This window comes from Prionailurus bengalensis, chromosome C1, assembly GCF_016509475.1.
Source record: "Prionailurus bengalensis isolate Pbe53 chromosome C1, Fcat_Pben_1.1_paternal_pri, whole genome shotgun sequence".
NCBI classification, from domain to species: Eukaryota; Metazoa; Chordata; class Mammalia; order Carnivora; family Felidae; genus Prionailurus; species Prionailurus bengalensis.
Window position 1 is genome coordinate 132,821,474 of NC_057345.1, and position 21,633 is coordinate 132,843,106.

The window sequence follows — 21,633 nt, forward strand, 5'->3', positions numbered from 1 at the left end:
TTACTTGAAACAAAAAACACAAACTTTGGCTCAGCTGAATTTTATAACCTATAGTCTGAACTCAGCCAATAACGTATAAAAGTTGTATTTCAAGTAGTTGTCACACAGTGATTCCAAATACTTAATAATGGAAGGTATGGCATATTGATTTTTCTACATTCTGTAAAATAAGAGTTGGAGACTGGCAGCTCATATAATTACATGTATACATGTATTAATGTATTAATACATTACATGTATTAATATAGGTACATGCATAATGTCAACATTATATGTATTAACAGCTTCCTACTATGATGAAGTGATGAAGATACACATTTTTATTGTATTTTGCCTTGTGGACTTTTTTCCTTGGTGGAGGTAGGTGGACAGTAGGGCAATTGAAAATTATATTTTCTTTTGATTTTGAATCTACTTGTGAGAACCCGTAAGGGAAATTTTATTTCACTCTTGCTTCAATATTAGCACTAATTTTATTCCCTTGTGCAAATTAGTTTTCCTTCTTTGTAAGTCCTTTTTATGGATATTCATGAAAAATCCTGAAACTCATCACGTTTCTCTCCTTGCAATAGCTACATAGAATTTAGAGCAGAATTTATGAAACATTTTTCATATATGAATTTATTTGGATCAATCTCAACCTCGGATTTATTTACATTGCTAATCCTTTTTCTGCCTTTTAAAAAAAGTCCTTTGTCTTCATAATCTTTCATCTTTCCAGGTTATCATTTAGATTATTTCTGGAAACAATAAGCATGCTAAGTAAATAAAGAAATAGAAAAGTGAAATAGGAAGACATTTTGAGAAGAAATAACATAGTTTACATTTAAAAGTACCTAATTGAGGAAACATTTCATTAGTTTAAATAAAATTAAATAGTATATTACCAAATTCTACACCACGTTTCTATTCCTCTTCCCATCTTGTATTTCTTCATGTGCAATATTGCCTCAAAAATGTCAATAATAATGAATGGAATTCTATATTTAATTAATTATTGTAAAAGTAATGCTTTGATTCTTTTGAACATGTTTCAGATTTGGTTTTAAATATCTACTTCTTTAAAGTCTGGTTAAGCCACTAACTCAATGATGTAATGGGAAATTCTCAAGAAGATTTATGTAAACTGAGAAATGTATATATATTAATGTGATTCAAAAAAGAGACTTGCAAAAGGCAAATTGTTGCTTTGGGAGAAGGGGATATTTGTGATCCAGCACTATGGGAACTTTACATATAGAATCTCAGCTTTTTAGCTCAATGTCATTTAGAGCTGGAAATAAATCGTAGTCACACAAATCAAAATGTACTCTATGAAAGGGAGAGAGTGTGTTGCTAATTGTCTGAGGTCTTTTGTTTTTTGTTTTTTGTTTTTTGTTGTTTTTTTTCCCATTTCCATTTGCGTTTGCTTTGCTTTGCTTGGTATTATTTGGTTTATCTATTTGTACTTCATGAATGAATCCACTCATCTGTTTTCTTATTCTAAATAAACATTTATCTTATAAATCTAAATACAAATGTGATATTTCCCTGAGGCTTTTTTTTCTTCCTAAACTATCCATGTCTAAACCTCTATGGGGGAGTATACTATCTACTAAGTGGCACCAGAAACCACCTAATTGTAGTAAGTTTAAAATGATGGTATTACCTGGAGAAGGAGATACAATACATCATTATAAACATTCAAATCTAAAAGGTGAAACAATTATCCCCTTAATAATGCTTACACACATGTCACTAATGTATACCTCCCCCTCCTGATCAGGTAATTCCCCCCAACCTGGGCTGCCTTCCTGTTTATACTTCATCTATTAATGTCCATAATGTTCTTTAAGACTCAATTAAAAACAAAAGCTATCTAGGATAGGGTCTCTTATTCTGGTGTTTGTAGATTCAGGAAATCCATGGATAAGCTTTAGGGATTTATAAGATCTCAGAAATTATACATGATGCTTTATGTTGTTATGCATCTTTTCCCCTGTGGAAGGGATTCAGAGCTTTTCTTGACTCATGGCAAACTCCAAGGGAATGCTAAGACCAATTACACACTTTCCTGTTTTTAATTTTAATTCCCATTCTATATACCTTGCATGTAAATAGTAGTTTATATGGCATTTGATTTTTCTTATGCTTCAAATTAATCATATTAGAATGGATTAAAACCCAGTGAAAAAAAGATCACTCATCTGTTCTTTTTGATTTTAATTAAAAATAAACAAAACTGCCTTGAGAGCACCTCATTTCACAGAAACAAAAACCACAATAAGTATGTCTGAAGTTATACAGATAAGCAGCAGAGATGAGATTTGAACCCACATAAATAAACTTTAGAGGCTGCTTTCTTTATCACTGTACCATTACTACTTTCTTGCAAGTCCTTTCTCTTGTAGAGCTTAAGAATAGGGAAAAAAAGAAATAATTAGCCCATACAATAATTATGAAGTGCCTATAAATTCATTTACTTTTTGTTGTTTTTTTAATTTTTTTAATGTTTATTTTTGAGAGAGAGAGAGAGAGACCGAGTGCAAGCGAGGGAGGGGCGGAGAGAAAGGGAGACACAAAATCCAAAGCAGGATACAGGCTCCCAGCTGTCAGCACTGAGCCCGACACGGGGCTCGAACTCACGAACCGCAAGATCATGACCTGAGCCGAAGCCCGACGCTGAACCGACTAAGATGCCCAGGCACCCCTACTTTTTTTTTTTTTAATACTGTTGTTCAGCCTATTTCTTCTCTAATAAAATATACTATTTATTTTATTCTGTTGTGAGATCATGGCAAAATTTCATATTTTATGAAAATATCAATAAATTACAAGTCTAATGATGTAGTCTAGCCTTCTTGGAATTGTTTCTTCAATTGGTTGCCAGTCAGGAAAGAAGAAAGATGCAAGGAATCAAAAACTTTGAGCATTGTTACCCACAATCACACATCTTAGTGGCAGAGATCTACCAAATTGGTTTCATAATTTTTTAAATGAGAATACTGGCCTCAATCACTCCTTCATTTGCTCTTTCAACACATGTATTGCAAATTACCAGGTATTTTTCCAAGTACTAGGATAGAACAGTCCATAAGAGAGAGACTTTACTGTTCTCACAGAGCTAACATGAGGGAAGAGGAGCATAGGCACTTAATTAATAGTTATACAAATGCATAAATTAGGTTAGGTAGTAGTAAATGTTGTGAATAAAATGGATCAAAGTTACGCTATAGAGGAAGGGGGTGAGGCACATCAAGTTGGTTCCAACCAGTCACAAAGTTTCCAAGAAGTACATTCTCGCTGTGTGCCCAGGAAAAAGAAGAGGTGAAAATATATAGTAAATATCTTTGATGACTGCTGTAAAGAGTGACTTGGGTATAGGGAACGTCTTGACAAGGGTGATTAGGGAAGTCTCTCTGAAAAGGTGATATTTCAGAAGAGACCAAAAAGAAGGGGAAGAGCTAGCCATGCAAGTTAGAGTAAAGGGGATAGTTAGAGGAAATAACAAATGCAAAGATTACAAAGCAGGAAACAATGTTTGTTTTTACAGAAAGAGAAGGAAGTGAACAAGGGTGGCTAAAATGAGCAGGGGCTAGATGTTGCACGGCTTTATCAACATCCATGGCGGGGCGCCTGGGTGGCGCAGTCGGTTAAGAGTCCGACTTCAGCCAGGTCACGATCTCGCGGTCGGTGAGTTCGAGCCCCGCGTCGGGCTCTGGGCTGATGGCTCAGAGCCTGGAGCCTGTTTCCCATTCTGTGTCTGCCTCTCTCTCTGCCCCTCCCCCGTTCATGCTCTGTCTCTCTCTGTCCCAAAAATAAATAAACGTTGAAAAGAAAATTAAAAAAAAAAAAACCACACACACACACATCCATGGCAAGATCAGTTCAATATGTAGCTATCTACTGGAGATTATACAACAGAGGAATGGTGACGATGTAATGTAATCTACACTATTAAAATCTTTCACTGGCTGCTGTGTGGAAAGCAAAAAAAAAAAAAAAAAAAAAAAAAGAGAGAGAGAGAGAGAGAGAGAGATTATGAGGCTTATGTGGAAAAAGGGAAACCAGATAAGTGGCTCTTGGAGTTCAGGTGGCCAAATGGAAGATATTGTTGCTGCCTTGGAAAGATCATAAAAGAATGGGTATATAAGGAAGCAGGCAACATAGGCAGTTACAAAGCAATGTCCTAAGTGCTATAGTAGGAGAGAACACCATGAGAGCATGCAGAGGAGAAAACTAACTTGGACTTGGGGACTTCAGATGAAGAATTCTTACGACAGAGGAAAAGAAAAGAGTTCTGTTCATGATTAAGAGACAGGCAGGGGCAGGGGGAGAAGTAGAATGGGATATTCTGAACAAAGTCAGCATCATTCCTAAAATTCTGTAGTCTTTGATGGAGGAGGGGAGAAACAGAAAACTAGACAGGTGGGTAAGGTCTAGACTTTGAATGGCCCTGTATGCTTTGCTGAATGGCTTGGATTTAAGCCTGAAGGCTACTGGGAATTACAGAAAGACCTCCAGCTAGATCCTGATATGCTCAGATACACATTATTATTTATAGATCACTTGGGGAAGCATTTAGACAATAAATAGAAAAGAAAAAAATCTAAGATTCTTTAAATTTACAAGGGTGTGTGTGTGTGTGTGTGTGTGTGTGTGTGTGTGTATGATACAATTACATATATAATACAATATATAATTTCATTAGCTCAAAGTTTATACTAAAGTCAAGTAGATTATTACACATATATATACACACATAGTTTTATTTTCTTTCCTTTTCCAGGTCTCATCCAATTCCCTGACATAAATAAAAATACCCCAGACTTATTTTTTAATGTCTGTTATGATTGGGCGTGTGTTGATGTTTAGAAATGATGTTCTCTGCCAAAAAAAAAAAACACACAGAAAAAAAATTGTGGAGTTTTATTTCCCCCTAACCTTCTTGCCAAATGAAATTTGCTTCTGTTAACAGTTGTTGATTTTCCCCTGGATGGAGAGCTGCATATCTCTGAGGAGCCTATGATAGCCATTCCAACCTGAGTTCCAGGCCTGTGTGGTTCCCCAGAGCCCTAGCTGCTTAAGCTTCAGGGCTTGGCACACAATCTATCTTTGTAATATGGCTTGTCCCAGTGGAGTGTTAAAATGATGACTATGTTTGTATGTATATGCTCATGCTGTTTTACTGTTATGTTTTCATGTTGCTGATGCTGGTTATATTTTTAACTAATGCAATTTTATTGTATTTTTGCCCCGAAGCTATTTAAACCAAGCATACAATTTGGGGAATCTAATAAATAAATAAATGCAGAGCCCTGAAGGAAATGTGGCAACTGACAGTGGAATTTATCCCAATATTTAAATGAATTCACTGTGACTAAATACTTGGAGTTAGAAGACTAGCAACTGTAGAGAGACAGAAAGGAATTTTTTTCATCCTAAAGTTAAAAAGACATGAAAAACAGGGCTGAAAAAAATATACTGTTTTTTTTAAAGAAATGTTAAAGCCCCCCTGAGAAAATAGCTAATAATGGTGTTCCAAATATAATGAATTATTTAAATTGTGAGACCAATCTAGGGAGGAAAAAAACTTTTTATTGTTTTAATGGAGTTTATACATTAACTTGTCATTCATTGTAAAATGCTTTGAAAAGTAAAAAGCACTATGTGTTGCATGTGCACATAGCTTCCTGCATTACCTACAATCACCATGTGTCAGTCCCTGCTCAGTTCCTAGCTTGAATAACTGTGTATTAATAATTCCTTTACCTAAGGCAGCTGTTTGCTGAAGGTTCCTAGATAGTCTTCACTTGCCCTGAAACTACTGAGAATTGGTTTGGCAGCATGTCAATAGTTTCATTTCACTTTCCAACAGGGTGTGGATCTAACCTTGGCCCACTTCTGCCTCAGGAGACCCTTAACATCCCATTAGTAGGTTAGGATGTCTTTGGTTTCTATAGACCCTTAGGGGAGGGTTCCTTATTAAAACCTACCTTCTAGCCTATCTGGAGCCTGTGTTGGGGTTGGTGGGATACACTGTTCTGATCTTCTCCATGTTATGTGAGATGGATTCCCTAGGGGCTACTGCCTGCCAGATAGTACTGTAATTTCTGCTGTGAACAAATAATGAAGTCAAGCCCAGGGCTTCCTTCTTCAATTTGTCCTCATCCTATTGGACCTTGATGATGGCCTCCAGGTTATCTAGATTACAGATGCTATATCATTTGGTTATTAATCTGACCACCCCTCTCTTCCTCCCACCTCAGCACACTTCCAGGGCATGGTTTTTGTGTTTTACTTTCAATCCTAACAAACTGTTTCTACCCCTGTTTGTGGCTTCCACTGGAGACTGTCCTGATAAGAAGTTGGATGGGACTATGAAAACTATTTATTGGTACCTTGGATTTAATGGAAATTTTAATAATAAAGAAGAGACCATATTCCAAATCTTTAATGTTTACTCTTTGGGTCAGTGAGAAAAGCTGAAGAAAAGGAAATGGAAGAGAATATGTGGACACCTAAGCACAAATTCAATTATGTAATATTAAAATGATTTTGGTGTTAAAAATACATAGATATATAGACACAAAACAAATGTTGAAGCAAAATTGCAATGCGGTTATACTAATATCCCCCAGTAAGTTAAAGTATAGAAGTTAAATCTATGTAAAACAAGTAAAACATTGTTTTTAGTTCATTAAAATTAAGTTTTGATATTTGAAATTCCACCATGAGCATTCTATTTAGAATTTAATATATTATGAGAATGATACATGTCTACAGCATCTAAATATTATTGTACACAATGTATCAATCTGTTGAATTGGCTATCTAATTGAGAAGTCTGTTTTTCCACATACTGTTCAAATTAGCCAATCACCTTAATAGATATGCTAGATACTATTAACTAAAACAGGTTGCAATATAGATATTTTACATTTGGAATTTACTTCTTAGCTTAGCAATAAGCTTAACTCACAACAGGTGTCAAATATTTACTGGGCACAAATATAAAAAGATTACATTATTTGATTTGATATTTTAAAATAATGCAGAACACTCTGATAAGAAAGTATGTGTATGAATATATACATATAAGGTGTATGTTTGAGGAAGAGCCTGAGAATATTACTTAGAAATTTTTAATGGCTTTTCTTTCTTTGGCCTTTTTTTCCTCCCCATTATCTTTTGCCTTTGTCTAAGATTGATTCTATGAAACATGCACATAAAGAATTATTTGAGATTGTAGCTCCTTTACTGTATATTTTTTAAATGAGCGGTCAGCAAGCTATGACCTGCAGACCAATTCTAGTCCACTACTGGTTTTGTAAATAAAGTTTTATTGGAACACAGACAGAATCATTTGTAGACATATACTCTTATGGCTTCTTTTGTGCCTAAACAATGGAGCTGGGTAGTTGTAATGGGAAAAATCTAAAATATTTACTATCTGACGTTTTACAGAAAATATTTTCCAACTCCTATTGTAAAGTGGTATAAATTATGGTTATGATTCACAGAACATCTCATTTAAGTGCATACATATCGACAATAACAAAATGCTGTGCTGGAAGATTATGAAACCAGTGACTACTCTGTGCCAGGAATAGCCTATTCTTACTGGGAAGGTCATGGTAGTTTAAGTGGATGCTCTTATGCACCAAAGTTATTTGTGGAAAGGTTTTAGATTCAAATAATGCCAATTAATTTTCTTTGGGAAATGAACATGTACATGAATACCAACTCAAAAACAAATTCTCCAACAAAAAGTGAATAAATCTGCTCATCACATTGCAGGAATATAATATCTAAGTGTAAATTCAATTGATAGTTCACTTAAATAAAGGAATAAAGGCTGACAGTTTAAATAGGTTCTGAAAGAAGCTAACTAACAACTATTTCTACAGGAAAAAAAAACAAGTTCTATCCAATTGCTTATTTCTTTACTTTCACAAAAGAATGGCAATACTCAATTACTGAGAGGTGAATTAATTACATTGTATATTATCCATGTCCTTTGTCTCTTTTCTGTTTTCTTTTTTCTATTTTCTGCTGAATGCCTGAAGTCCTACCATTTCACTGATCATTAACCACAACCCAAGAATAAGGGAGCAGAATTTAGACTATGGAAATTAATTCACTTTTGCCCTTATTTTTTGGCTCTATTAAAAGAGGAAGAAACAAGCTGAGGTTCTTCATTAAAATTAAGTGTTTTCATTACATATTGACTTTTGTTATTAATTGTATCTTTTAAAAAAACAAGAGATATTACTGTATTTGGTGTCAAAATGCATAATTACTATCTTAATACAAGAGCTAAATTTATCTAAGAAGAAGTATGGATCTATTATTAATTTCTGTATAGTTAAATAAAGATAATTGACTTCTTTCTTCCTATTTTATGAACCATTTTTAAATATTTTATTTTTAAAATTATATTTATCTAATCATTTTTAATTGTACTGATAATCACATTGCCAGAAACATTATGGATTCTCAAAACAGGCCTTGTTATTAGTTGATTCAAAAACCTTGGGTCTTCTTTGCTATTGATGTAAAAGTTGTTTATAGTATTGAGGTTACATTGACCTTTAAAGAGCTATTTTGTCCCAGAAAACAAAAAGAGTTTCCTATGGATAAAATCCATTAATAATTAACATTATTTTGATATCTCAGTATTAACATTTCCCAAGGAAAATAAATAAATCTGTGAGTGAATAAGATTACCCAATTTGTATCTCATTGCAAGTAGATATTATACCTCTCTAAAAGTAGATAAAGTTCAAATTTGCATTTAATTGTATTTTTCAGAAAACCATCTGTATTTTCATTAAAGAAGAATAATTAAAAACCATTAGAAGAAAGGATTATATGATTTTTCTGAGTACACAATTTGCTAATTTCCTCAAATTCAAAGACAATATTTGATTGTCAAGAAAATTCAGTGATTGAGAAATAATAGCTTTTATTGTGTGTTTCAGTAAAAATTAATTGAAAATATCTTCAGAATATCTTTATAAGAGAAAAACAAACAGATGATTGAGTCTGTGTGTAGTATTTATTATTATCTTGTTTTTTTTTAATGTTTATTTATTTACTTTGAGAGAGGGAGAGAGCGAGCAACCTAGCACAAGCGAGGAAGGGGAAGAGAGGGAGAGAGAGAAGCCCAAGCAGTCTCCACACTACTGGCACAGAGCCCGACACAGGGCTAGATCTCACCAAAACTGTGAAATCATGACTTGAGCCAAAAACACGGGTTGGTTGTTTAACAAACTGAGGCATCCTGGTACCTTGTTTTCTATGTGATTAGGAAACTGTGCTGCTAAAAACATGATGATGGGTTCAGCTGATATGGATAATACATGGATTGGAATTCAGGAAATATTGGTTTTAATTTCCATTCTCTCAATGTTTAAATATGTAATCCAAATCTTCAGTCACAAGTCAAGTTTTCATACCGACACTGATTGGAGTGGATTCAATGTCCCTAGGGAGGATACTATCCCTTTTAGGTTGGCTGTACCGTCTGACCTTTCCGAATTTTCCACAAAGAATTCAGCATAATCACTTGAATCCAAAACCTCTTGTAGAAATGTCTTTATGGAACAAAGTTCTCAGTCTCAAATCTCTAACACAGAACATTATCAGCTCCTTCCAGGAAGCAGCATGTTTTTGTTACTGTTACATAAACAGAAGAATAATTTTATGGAGATGAGCCCTTTTCCTCATCTGCACTATAAAATAACTGAGCTAAATGATCTCTTCATTTTCTTCCAGTTTAAAATATTTTTTAAATCTATGAGGTGAAATTTTTATGGCAGACTAACATATTCTTTGGGCAACTGAAGAAATTGCCTTTGTGGGAAAGTCCACAGCTATTCTAATGACAAAGCTTTAGAATCTAGTTTATCAAGATGAATTGTGGAAGTGAAAGGAGAACTGAAGCAAACAAACAAAAGAGGCAGATTTACTGAGCTTATTTAATATAATGGTCCACGTTCCTTCTAGTGTCCTTTGGAATATTTCATTATAATGACCTGTAACAAGTAGAAAGTTCTTTCTTTTCTCTTAAAGTTAAAAAATGAGAATGCACTTGAGAAAAATATTGTAATTATTGGGAGATCATATAAATGTTAACGCATTAAGAGTTAGAAAAAAGGGCAGAGGTAGGTTATATTGCACAGCTGCAGAAGCAGGGAGCTGGATGGAAGAATAGAAAACAGAAATCTTTATTTGAAACTCCAGCTGTGTAATCCAGGCAAACATCTTAACCTATCGAGTAATCTTTATTGTGAGGATTAAATGGAATAACAAATGTAAAGTGCCTGGCAATTAGTGTTAATATATACTAATATATATTAATATATATATATATATATATATATATATATATATATATATATAGTGTTAATATATACTAACTCCTCCCCCTGCCCCTACTAAATTATTACTAATAGAATCTCTTCACTGGCATTTACTATCAAATAATAGATACCAGAAACAAACAAACAAACAGACTAACTCTTCCTATCTTTCTGGAATTTACTCTGTTTTGGACAGAAAATAAAAATAAATAAACAATAATAAAAGATAAGGGAGATGTCCTGTCTATTTTATTTTATTAAGTCATGGGTTGAAACTGCCAGTATTTTTTTGATAAATGAAAATGACTTGATTAAGGAGATGTACATGAATAGATCAGTACAGCTAGTCTTTCTTGTGCATCATTGTAAACATAAACTCCAGGATCTGGGAGTAAGTCAAAGGAACAGAAAAAGTTATTAGATATATAATATAAAACAAATAAGGGTTGGATTCTGAGAGTATAATCAAATTTTGTAGTGAAGAAATAAACTCTTTCACTCAATAATAATTTATTTAGCATTCATTGTGTATCAAATACTGTACTTGACTATGTAATTACAAAGATAAAATGAAATTATCCTAGCTTCCTCCTTAAATCTGTGAACAGGGAAGTAGTAGGTAAAATGAATGAATGAATGAATGAATGAATAAATAAATAAATGAATACAAATCCCAAAAGAAATGTGAAAGTTTCCAAAGAAGAAGGAAAGTTAAACAGTTAAAACAGAAGAATATGACCATTTGTAGAAATAACATTAATAACGTTATGCATTTAATTCCCTAATGGATTTCAGAACTTGTTAAAGATTATTCATAATAAATCAAAACTGAAGGTCAATGCATGCTTAATTTTAAATTTGCATTTCATTTGTATTTGTGATGTAAATAAGAGATCACATATGTTCTATCATCACCCAGCCTATTCACTTAGTACAGTTGGCTGTAAATGTTCCCTTTTTTAGACAGCCATACAGAAACTTAAAGGACAATCACCATAAATTAGGGTCAAATGATTTCTTTACTTTGAAAAATTGGACAAAATCAATTCGGAGAAACCTATTCCATTATCCATCAAATCCATGCTGAAATTATTCGGTATAAATTTTTACAACAATTTATGAATGGAAATTGACCTGATGAATAGCTGTCTAAACATACCCCCCAAAAAATGCATATGTTTACTTTAGAAATGCTTTATTCCTTGGGGGAAAATGGTTGTGACTATTCCCCTTAAGAGTAGAAGAATGAAAGCATACATAATTCAAATGAATTAAACTGTCAACAATGAGATAAGATTAATTGTATACATTTGGTATTTTATAGATGCATTTGTCCAGAATCTATCTGTCTCTCTCTCTTCCTCTGTTTTTTTTTTTTTACATTATATCCAGAGAGCTAAACACTTGTAAGAAAAGACAAAAGTCTCATTTTAACTTTATTCTTGATGTTTTTACAGGTAAAAACATTTCTTTACAAAACCTTTTGATACTTATTAAATGGCCAGACCTAAGGCTCTAGAGGGTGTTCCCTTCTACCAAATTCTTCCACTTGAAAAACAAACTATTCCTCCACTTGGAAAAAAAACTGTACACCCAGTAGCTTTACTAACGGTTCACTATAGAAATATGTACCAACCAAAGCTGTCACAACCAAAAACAAATCAGAGCTAAATTAATGATAAACAGGCAATGAGACAAAGGAAAGAAATCAGTCTGCTATGGATTGTCTTTCTATTCTACTCTTGCTCGTAGACCGTGTGTGTGTGTGTGTGTGTGTACAGTGCTTTTCAAAGATATTGCACATTGTGTGCCTAGTATGGGAGCTTGGAAGTGAGAGGAAAGACCATCACAACATGAGGGGGAAGGAGAGAAGTATAATCTAGAAAGGGATTAGCAATTAATACTTTCCCCATATATTAATCATACTAATGATGAAAACAATGATCATCACTATAGAAATTCCTCAGAGAGAATATGCATTGAACATAAATGCAGAAATTTTCTAAATATGGGGGTTATATATGGAATGTTCCATTTCCTGGTTTCTTCTGCTTCTTTACAATTAAAAGTGAATTCAAGAGTGTTTTTGCCCTTTTGAAATCAATTTAAGTTGAGAGAAACTACACCATATGTTCTTTTAACCCAGGCAATGTACAGCAAAGTGCTGAGCAATTATACGGTGGATTTGATCAGTTTTGACAGCCAGTCTTGAAACTCAAGCCAGAATCCCCTGCTCTTTCTTCCACAGCAGGTTTTGAGACTAAATTATATGACTAATTGCATCAAATTTCTACTTTACCTTGGCAATGGTCTCACAAAACCTGCATGTGCAAAATGACTTTCCTGATCAGCTTTAACAATTCTATGTGCCATGATTATTTTACAACTTCTGTATCAGAATATATAAAATAATGATGGATAAAAATATGTAAATGTCCTCTGAAATACTCTGTCTTATAGCAAAGTCATCCTAGACTGTTCCCTTTCTTCAGTTCCTGCAACTTGTATTCACCAAGTGGAATATTTGATTAGGGAATTTATAATCTGATAAATATAAATTAGTTCAGGATGTTCTCCTCATTCTGTGCTTGAAACATGTCCAAGAATCATGTAGATTCTCTGGATCATTTCCTTACTGTATTACCATAATCATATAAGAAATGCATGATGTTCACATTGACAGTATATTCTTTAGAGTAATATATAAGTGAAAGTGAGGTGCTCTAGAAGTGAAGGTCATTAACATTCAATAGTCAACGATTCTATTATACTCCAAACCTGAGAAACTACCTAGTGAGGCTACAAAGGGTTGTGTATCACTTACTCTGGATACTCATGAAGCTAAAGCAATCCCTCAAAAACTTCTTAATGTGCAATAATTATTTTAATTTAGGGACAAATACACATAGAAAAGAGGGATAGGATCTCACTTCTGAGATGAAAGTAAATTAACTTTGGGGAAATTTATCTTTCACAGCATATTGGGGGCAGTGCCAGCAGGCCACAGATGTACACCTCATGAGGAGCCTATAAAGACATCTGTGAGGTGGGGGGAAATGCAGTTTATATTCATAGTGTAACTTAGTAATGACATACCAACCACACCCCAGATGAATGCTTCCAATATAGAAAGAAAAAAGGGAAAAAAAGTATTTTTTTACAGCATTTCTGTTTCCATGCAAGGTTGTTGATGAAAAAAGCTCTAGTTCATATGTATTAGTGGACCAACTGAAATAAGAGAGAAACTGACACAAGAATGAGATATAGATAAAGAAAGGGGTGGGGGAGAGAGAGAATGAGAAAGGGAATGAGAAAGATAAAGGGAAAGAGGAGAGGGAGGGAGGGACACAGACAGGAAACAAACAAACAAAAAAGACAAAAGGAATCACATCAGAGGAAAAAAAACTATAGAAATTTTCTAAGTTATTAAATGTTGCAGAAGACAAATATATGCCCTTGAAAACACTTTGAAAATGATTCCTTTCTTATTATCATTCAATATATGCCTCCCACTCCAATACCCAACTCATTAAATAGATCACTTTATTCTCTGTTTGCCTGCTAGATTTTAAATGCTGAATGGGGACAACATTTCTTTATCCTTTTATCTATCTTTTTCTACAAGCACAGTGACTGGCACATAGAAAGTCTTCAATAAATATCAGTAGAATAAGTGAACGAGTGAATGACAAATTCTTCCAAATTCTTAAGCAGAAAGAAAACTTCTACTTAAAAAAAAAAAATGTTACTGATTGTATGAATGTTTGGCAGCCTAATGATTTTTTCCTATGATATTTCCAACATGATTTCTAATTTGTTAACATGCCCTATGGATGATCAAATTTTGCAAAGTAACGCATGCAAATGACAGGGTATAGCTGCCCGTGGATCTGCTGCGACCCGTTGTCACAGTTTCCTTCTTGCAGCTTGCATTCTAGGACTTATTCAGTTGGAATGAATCAACAATCAATAGGAGGTTATTTCAAGCCTTAAGGAAACAAATTTGCTGTTCAAATAAAATAAAAATTATGCCTTTCTTGTTTCTTTGTTTAGTTTGCTTGTTTGTTCTCCTTGGGGATGGGTTTGGGGTTTGGCAATTTAGAAGTTGGAGAGGATTAAAGTCGTAGTAACTAAAGCATCTAATGAAAGTAGGAAGCAAAACCACAGAAGGTATCGGAGTATAAGGAGGTATTAAAATGAGAAACCAGAGAAATAAAAGAGTGAAAGTGATCTGTAAATTATTTTACACTGTTCCAAATATATATGTTTTTAACTGCTGAGTAAAATATAATATCCATTCTGAAATATTCAAATATATGTATATTTGAATATATATATATATATATTTATTTATTTATTTATCAATTTAAAATGATAGTTCATAGAGTCACAAAATTACTGACCTTCTCTGGTACAATTGGTTTGGGCTTCATCACTGAAGTCTCCACAGTCATTGTCACCATCACAGGCCCAGTGGCCTGGGATACATCTGCCATTGGAACACCTGAACTGATTATCAAAGCAAGAGTGAACACAGCCAACTTCATCACTGCCGTCCCCACAGTCATCATCTGGAAAGAAGCACCAACATCAAGGGAGTGAAAACTGACCCAGGAAGAAAATTTTTCTTCCAAAATCTCTAACGTTTCTTTTTGTATATAGAGCATTCTTTTGTTTTTGATAAAGGAATCAATGATCAACTTTCCCATGGACAGTGGGGGAACTATTTTCATTTTGACATTGCTTCCCTTGTGCTTTCACATCAACTACTAACCAAAGAGGAAAAAAGAAATCCTTGACTTGGATTTTAAAATTTAATTTCCATTTCACTCAGAAATCACTAACCATTGACAACAAATCTATGCGACATGAAATAATTATAAAATGAGAGGACAATGATGAGTGCAGGAATTTCATGAAATGATACAGCTGGTGATATAATTATTGTGGAAAACTGTTCAGACCCACAATCTCTCTACACCCCACAGTGTATAACCGTATCTTTAATTCAGACCTTTCTTCTCCATTCTCCAACATGAAGAGTGACTACGTACTCCCCTTCCCCTACTAACTGATAAGTGTGTATTAATACCGGGAAATTGTCACTATCATTAGCAATGATTTATATTCTTTATTAACAACCATTGCAGGAGGGAGGTGAGAGAAATGTGAAGTGGAAATAGATTAAATTGAAATCAGTGGCTGAGAATATATGATTTATACATAATTCATTTACCTGTGTTCGGTATAATTCAGCATAGGGATACAATTGAGTATAAGAAAAAAAAACATCATTTGTACATAAATAGCAAGGTGGCAGAAATGAGACCATTTGGATAATTCCATAATAATTTATAAACTCCTCTGTCCTGAGAGTACAGAGCACTTTACATAAATGCTTTGGGGAACTCAAATTGTCCAGGTCATTTCCTCAATTATCCCCTTTACTTCACATCTGTCGAATTAGACGATGTCCAGCATAATGTCTGAACACAAATCTCTTCATTGCCCCATGGGACAGATGTTGACCTCCATTACTCTTAATGCTAATCCCCGCTGAAGTGCCAGGTGCCCTCTTACCACTTGTCTTAGCCATTTTGTTGGCTCTGCAAGCTTCTCTTATGAACTATGTCTCACCAACAGTCAGGCCCCCAATCAAATCAGTGCAATACAGTGAACAGTAGTACTTGCCAGAGTCGCAGTGCCATTTGCTGCTAATGCATCTTCCACTTTTGCATATAAATTGAGTTAGTGGCTCACAAGTTGGAAATTCTAGGAAAGGTATAAAAACATTCAATAGGTAAGATGTTACTGACTATGCTTGGCTTAAATTGTATCTCATTTGCTAATGGGACCAGAACTCCACCCCTGTCTTCGACAAAAGGCACAAAGGAAGCAGTATACAAACATAGTGACATAAACTTCTTGAGGACATAGGACACACATACTTTTAATATTTTTAAATGAATACTGTACAGGGACTGAAAGGCAAGGAGAATCATTTGGTGAAAGACCGTGTGTATTCATTATACGCAAAGTAATGCATGTATACTTTAAACAGAAAGGCCTTTTCTGAATACAGAGAACCAAGTAGGAAAGTAAGATCTAAGTTTGCCTTTTAGAGATGTCAACATCAAAAAGTGAAAGTAAAAACAAACAAACAAAACATCTCAATAAAATCAGTTCATGGATATCATACAGTTATAAATGTTTCGAGGAGTGAATTCTAAGGTAAAAAAAAAAAACACAAAACACAAAACACAAGAATTATCTGAAAATCGACAACAGTAAAGAATTAGAATTCAAAATGAAATTTTACTCTATTAAATCCAAAGACCTCCTTTCCTAACCCCTAAATATCTATAACAACAAAAAATTTAAACATAGACAAACATAGAATTAGCATAGAAAAAGATTCTAAAAAGAGGTAACTTGTTAATTCAAAGGAGTAGTCAATTCAGCAAAGTGTCATAAAATGATCAAATAATCTAGACTGATTGGAAAAAGAAAAGAAAATAATCTAGACTGATTGGAAAAAGAAAAGAAAAGGCAAAAGGTAGTAGTAATCAAAGAATACAATTGCCAGGAAAAAGACTTTCATTTATGGTGAAAGCAATTCACATAGTTTACATAATGTGCTTAATACCAGGTATTTTAGCTCTCAGCACAATATTCATGGGATTATAAAACTATCACCCACAAGAGCTCATTTAACAGACATCAAAAAATAGAAAAAGAAGACAAAAAAAAAAAACCTCCATCAGTTCACTGATACAAAGAAATTGCCACATGGAGATAGATCTGTGCCCCACATTCTTTTATATTGTTCTTTTGACAGCTGGAGACAAAGCCATTTTGTAGCAAATGGCTGCTCTTCTCCTTAAAACAAGTGGCTTACAATCATAGTCTATATTTGGTGGGAGGGAGACCATAAATATTTTCAACTTGTACCCTGCAGGCTCTGTCTCAAGGCTACCAAGATGGCTGAGCTAGTGTTTGGCTGTCCAAACTTCTTCAGCCAAATTATTAACCTCTTATTTAACTACACAAATATTTATCTATAGTTTTTTTTTGGAGTTTTGAATACTATTTAGAGGAAAATATATGAATAATAATAATATCTTTCCTAGCTTAAAACAAAACAAAACACTGACTATATGCAATCATTTTAGCCATAAGAAAATAAACTCTGAAAAGTTACGCTTGCCTAAAACTGGCCATTATTTCCTTAATAAAAAAACAGGTCTTTAGAGTTCACTTCATCAAACTCTCCCTCCATTCTTTATTCCATCACCAATTTCCTATGTTATTTTCATTTACTATCCATGAATGTACTTAAGCTGCTTTTACTATACCTATGTTTTTAGTTTATAGATGTATTCAACTTGAAGTTTAAGTATTTCTCATAAATTGTTTCATTATGTATGGTAGACTTCCTTGTATTTATTAGAAATGCGTCTTTAAATACTTCCACTGTTGGGGCGCCTGGGTGGCGCAGTCGGTTAAGCGTCCGACTTCAGCCAGGTCATGATCTCGCGGTCCGTGAGTTCGAGCCCCGCGTCGGGCTCTGGGCTGATGCCTCGGAGCCTGGAGCCTGCTTCCAATTCTGTGTCTCCCTCTCTCTCTGCCTCTCCCCCGTTCATGCTCTGTCTCTCTGTCCCCAAAATAAATAAATGTTGAAAAAAAAATTTAAAATAAATAAATAAATAAATAAATACTTCCACTGTTTTAGCATTTGGTTTCCATACTAGTCACTACTGCATAATTTTACAATGTTGGAGATTTCAATCATTTAAAGTTTTTTTATCTTTAAATTCTATAACACTATCATTTTTTATTGTTTCAAGGTTTTATTTAAATTCTAGTTAACATACAGTGTAATACTGGTTTCAAGAGTAGAATTTAGTGATTCATCACTTACATATAACACCCAGTGCTCATTACAGCAAGTGCTCTCCTTATTATCCATCACCCATTTAACCCATCCCTTGCCCACCTCCCCCTGAGGACCCTCAGTTTGTTATCTATGGTTAAGAGTCTCTTATGGTTTGCCTCCCTTTTTCTTTTTTGTCCCTTCCCCTATGTTTGCCTGTTTTCTTTCTTAAATTCCACATATGAATGAAACCATATGGTATTTGTCTCTCTCTAACTTATTTAGCTTAGTATAATACACTCTAGCTCCATCCACGTCATTGCAAATGGCAAGATTTCATTCTCTTTTATACCTGAGTAATATTGTATTGTGTATATATACCACAACTTCTTTATCTATTCACCAGTCAATGGACATTTGGGCTCTTTCTATAATTTAGCTATTATTGATAATGCTGCTATAAACATCAGGGTACATATACCCTTTCGAACCTGTATTTTTGTATCCTTTGGGTAAATACCTAGTAGTGCAATTGCTGGGTCTTAGAGTAGTTCTATTTAATGTTTGAGAAGCCTGCATACTGTTTTCTACAGTGGCTGTACCATTTTGTGTTCCCACCAAGAGTGGGGGTTCCCTTTCTCTGCATCCTCGCCAACATCTGTTGTTTCCTGTGCTGTTAATTTGAATCAGTCTGACAGGTATGAGGTGGTATTTCATTGTACTCTTGATTTGTATTTCCCTGATGATGAGTGATACTGAACAACTTTTCATGTGTCTGTTAGCAATAATTTAAAGTTTTTTTTAACTTTGGGGGAGCTTGGGTGGCTCAGTAAGTTAAATGTCTGCCTTCAGCTCAGGTCATGATCTCATGGTCTGTGGGTTCAGGCCCCACATCAGGCTCTGTGCTGACAGCTCAGACTTGGATCCTGCTTCGTATTCTGTCTCTCTCTGCCTCTCCCCAGCTTGTGCTCTCTCTCTCAATAATAATTAAACTTTAAAAAAAATTAAAAACTAAAATTTTTTAACTTTAAATTCTATAACACTATCAATATTTAATTTATTTTTTATAGAGAAGAACATGCAAGATTTACCTAATGATTTTGGTCATGCATCTTTAGGTCTATCCTTCATTTTTCTTTTAAAATGGGTGATGGTCATTAAGGAGGGTACCTGTAATGAACACTGGGTTTTATATGTAAGTGATGAATCAATAACTTCTACTACTAATTTGGATTTAAATAAAATCTTGGAATACAAAAATCTTTTAATATTTTAAGTACCAATCCCAGGTAGCCTGAAGGCTGAGTCACGGGGCTCACACATGGGCAGTTTGCTCCATGCCCTTGCCCTCCATCTTTAGGCCCTCTCGCCTATTGGAAAGGATGCTCTCATCCATCATGCTCTCTTCCTGGGGACAGCAGTTCCCTGCACTGCACTACTGATAAGAAGGTTTGAATGGCAGTTACAATCAGACCTCATATTGGACCTGCTCTTCTTATGGGACTTGGGCCTGTCTAACAGTTATGTTTCCCAAAGGTCCCCTGCAGGCCTATTCTGGATCATCCCTAAGAGTTAGGACTTTACATAATACCCAAAATTATGTTACTGAGCACTTTCATACTATTTTAACCAGTGAATCACATGAGTGATGGTATTGTCAGAAAGTAAGAATTTTTAATGGCACTGCTAGAACTTTTATAGAATGATTTGCATTTTTTCCTTTATTAAAAACTATGAAATTGTTAAGTTAAAAGTGTATATTGATGTATAGTTTTTGGCAAGTCACAACTAGCTAGAATAGTAAAATGTGAGCAAATTAATTTTGCATGATAGTGTCAAAGACATATCCTGTGACGTATCTTTTCAATAATATTTCAAATTACATTGGAGGCTAAAATATTCATCCTCACTCTTAAAATGGTGAAACAGTAAGTCAACTTTGGAGCCCATGAGAATTCTCTCTAGAGTGTAGCTGAGCTGGGAAAAGAGAATCAGGCAGACTGACCAGCAGTAGCAACCAGTGAGCAGACTACAAGTGACAGCCATCTTTACTACTGGTAATTTACCCAAATGACAACATAAATTGATATTACTTCATAAATAACATGTAGGGAAAGTGGTGGGCTCATACCAGATCTGGTTGATATGGCATTGATTACCTGCTTTTCACTTCTTAAAAAGCTATTTCTTTGTGTGGTTTGAGTATATACATGTGAGGTATTGGAATATGAATCAAAATTATTCTAAAACTGAACAAATCTCCATTAAATTTTATGATTACCAAAGATGTGCTTCAAGATACAAATTTTAGAATAAATTTAATTTTTTAAACCCCCAAAATGTGATCAGAGCCTAAACATTATTCAAAGACAGCAGTAAAAAGGAGGCAATCACTGATATGAAGAGAGAAAAGACTGTATCAAAAGCTATCCATGATGTGACTCAACAAATTTTCTGACATATAAGGGGAAGTGCTCAAAAGAAGTGAAAATGCCCAAGGCATCCTTTAATCAATACTTCTAACAGAGTTTTCTCTTGTTACCTGACAAGATAATGAAAACTTATGTGTTTATGTTTCAAGAATCAACAGGAATGTTGTCCAAAATATGTTTTCTTCTTTGCATAAATGTTTAATGTTTAGAAGATGTACAGTAGATACGAACAGTGACTTTAAACCAAACATCAGTGTAAGTTATGGTTAAAATGAATAAAGTCAAAATGCAGATTCTAAGATACGATGAGATCTAGTTTTGAAAAATAACATCAAATCTTGTTGAATCTACAACAGGTTACTTCACATTTTTTAATCTCTCTTCTATAAATTTAGGAACGTATTAACCAGAATCACACATTTAACCAGGAAAGTGATAAAACACCCCAAGCATTTGGAGAATCTGAAATTTGGCAATACTTCATTGTTCAGTAAGTTTTCCAAGTGACCTTTAGGATTCTACCTCTCAGATTCTGAGTCTAAAATCCAGGCCCTTCGTGCCCCAAATCTGAACGTTAGCTTCTAAAGGGTAAAAACTTTCAAAATAAATAAAATAATCTAAAACCCGGTATACCTTCAGTCTCTAAGAAAATAAGTCATATACCTGACCACAGGGAATACAACATACATACGTGCATATGATGCATATATGTACTTAGATAGTTGTATCTCATTTCTGATTTATTTTTTTTTACATAATAGTTACATCATTTCTCTTGGTAACCACATTGTCTGATTTAGTATAGGACAAGAGGCAAATTATATAAAGTTTTAAAAAAATGAGGACTAGAAGAAAGGATAGGGCAAATCACTACAAAGAACAGAGGTATTAATTGAAGGGACACATATAAGGGAGTGAAATTACTAATGTTTCATTCATGTTTCCTTGATAAAGCACTGTGACCTAGAATAAGTCACAATGC

At 34.2% G+C, this 21,633-nt stretch overlaps 1 protein-coding gene across 1 annotated transcript in view; it reads right to left on the reverse strand.

Annotated features, from left to right (window-relative positions):
* The window catches only part of LRP1B (LDL receptor related protein 1B), a 1,901,338-nt gene that overhangs the window by 685,189 nt on the left and 1,194,516 nt on the right, over positions 1-21,633 (reverse strand). The window contains exons 19-20 of the mRNA XM_043576625.1: positions 16,038-16,118; positions 14,750-14,917 (exon numbers count right to left, since the gene is read on the reverse strand). Of these exons, the coding sequence (XP_043432560.1) occupies positions 14,750-14,917; positions 16,038-16,118 (249 nt within the window). The remainder of the gene's footprint in view (positions 1-14,749; positions 14,918-16,037; positions 16,119-21,633) is intronic.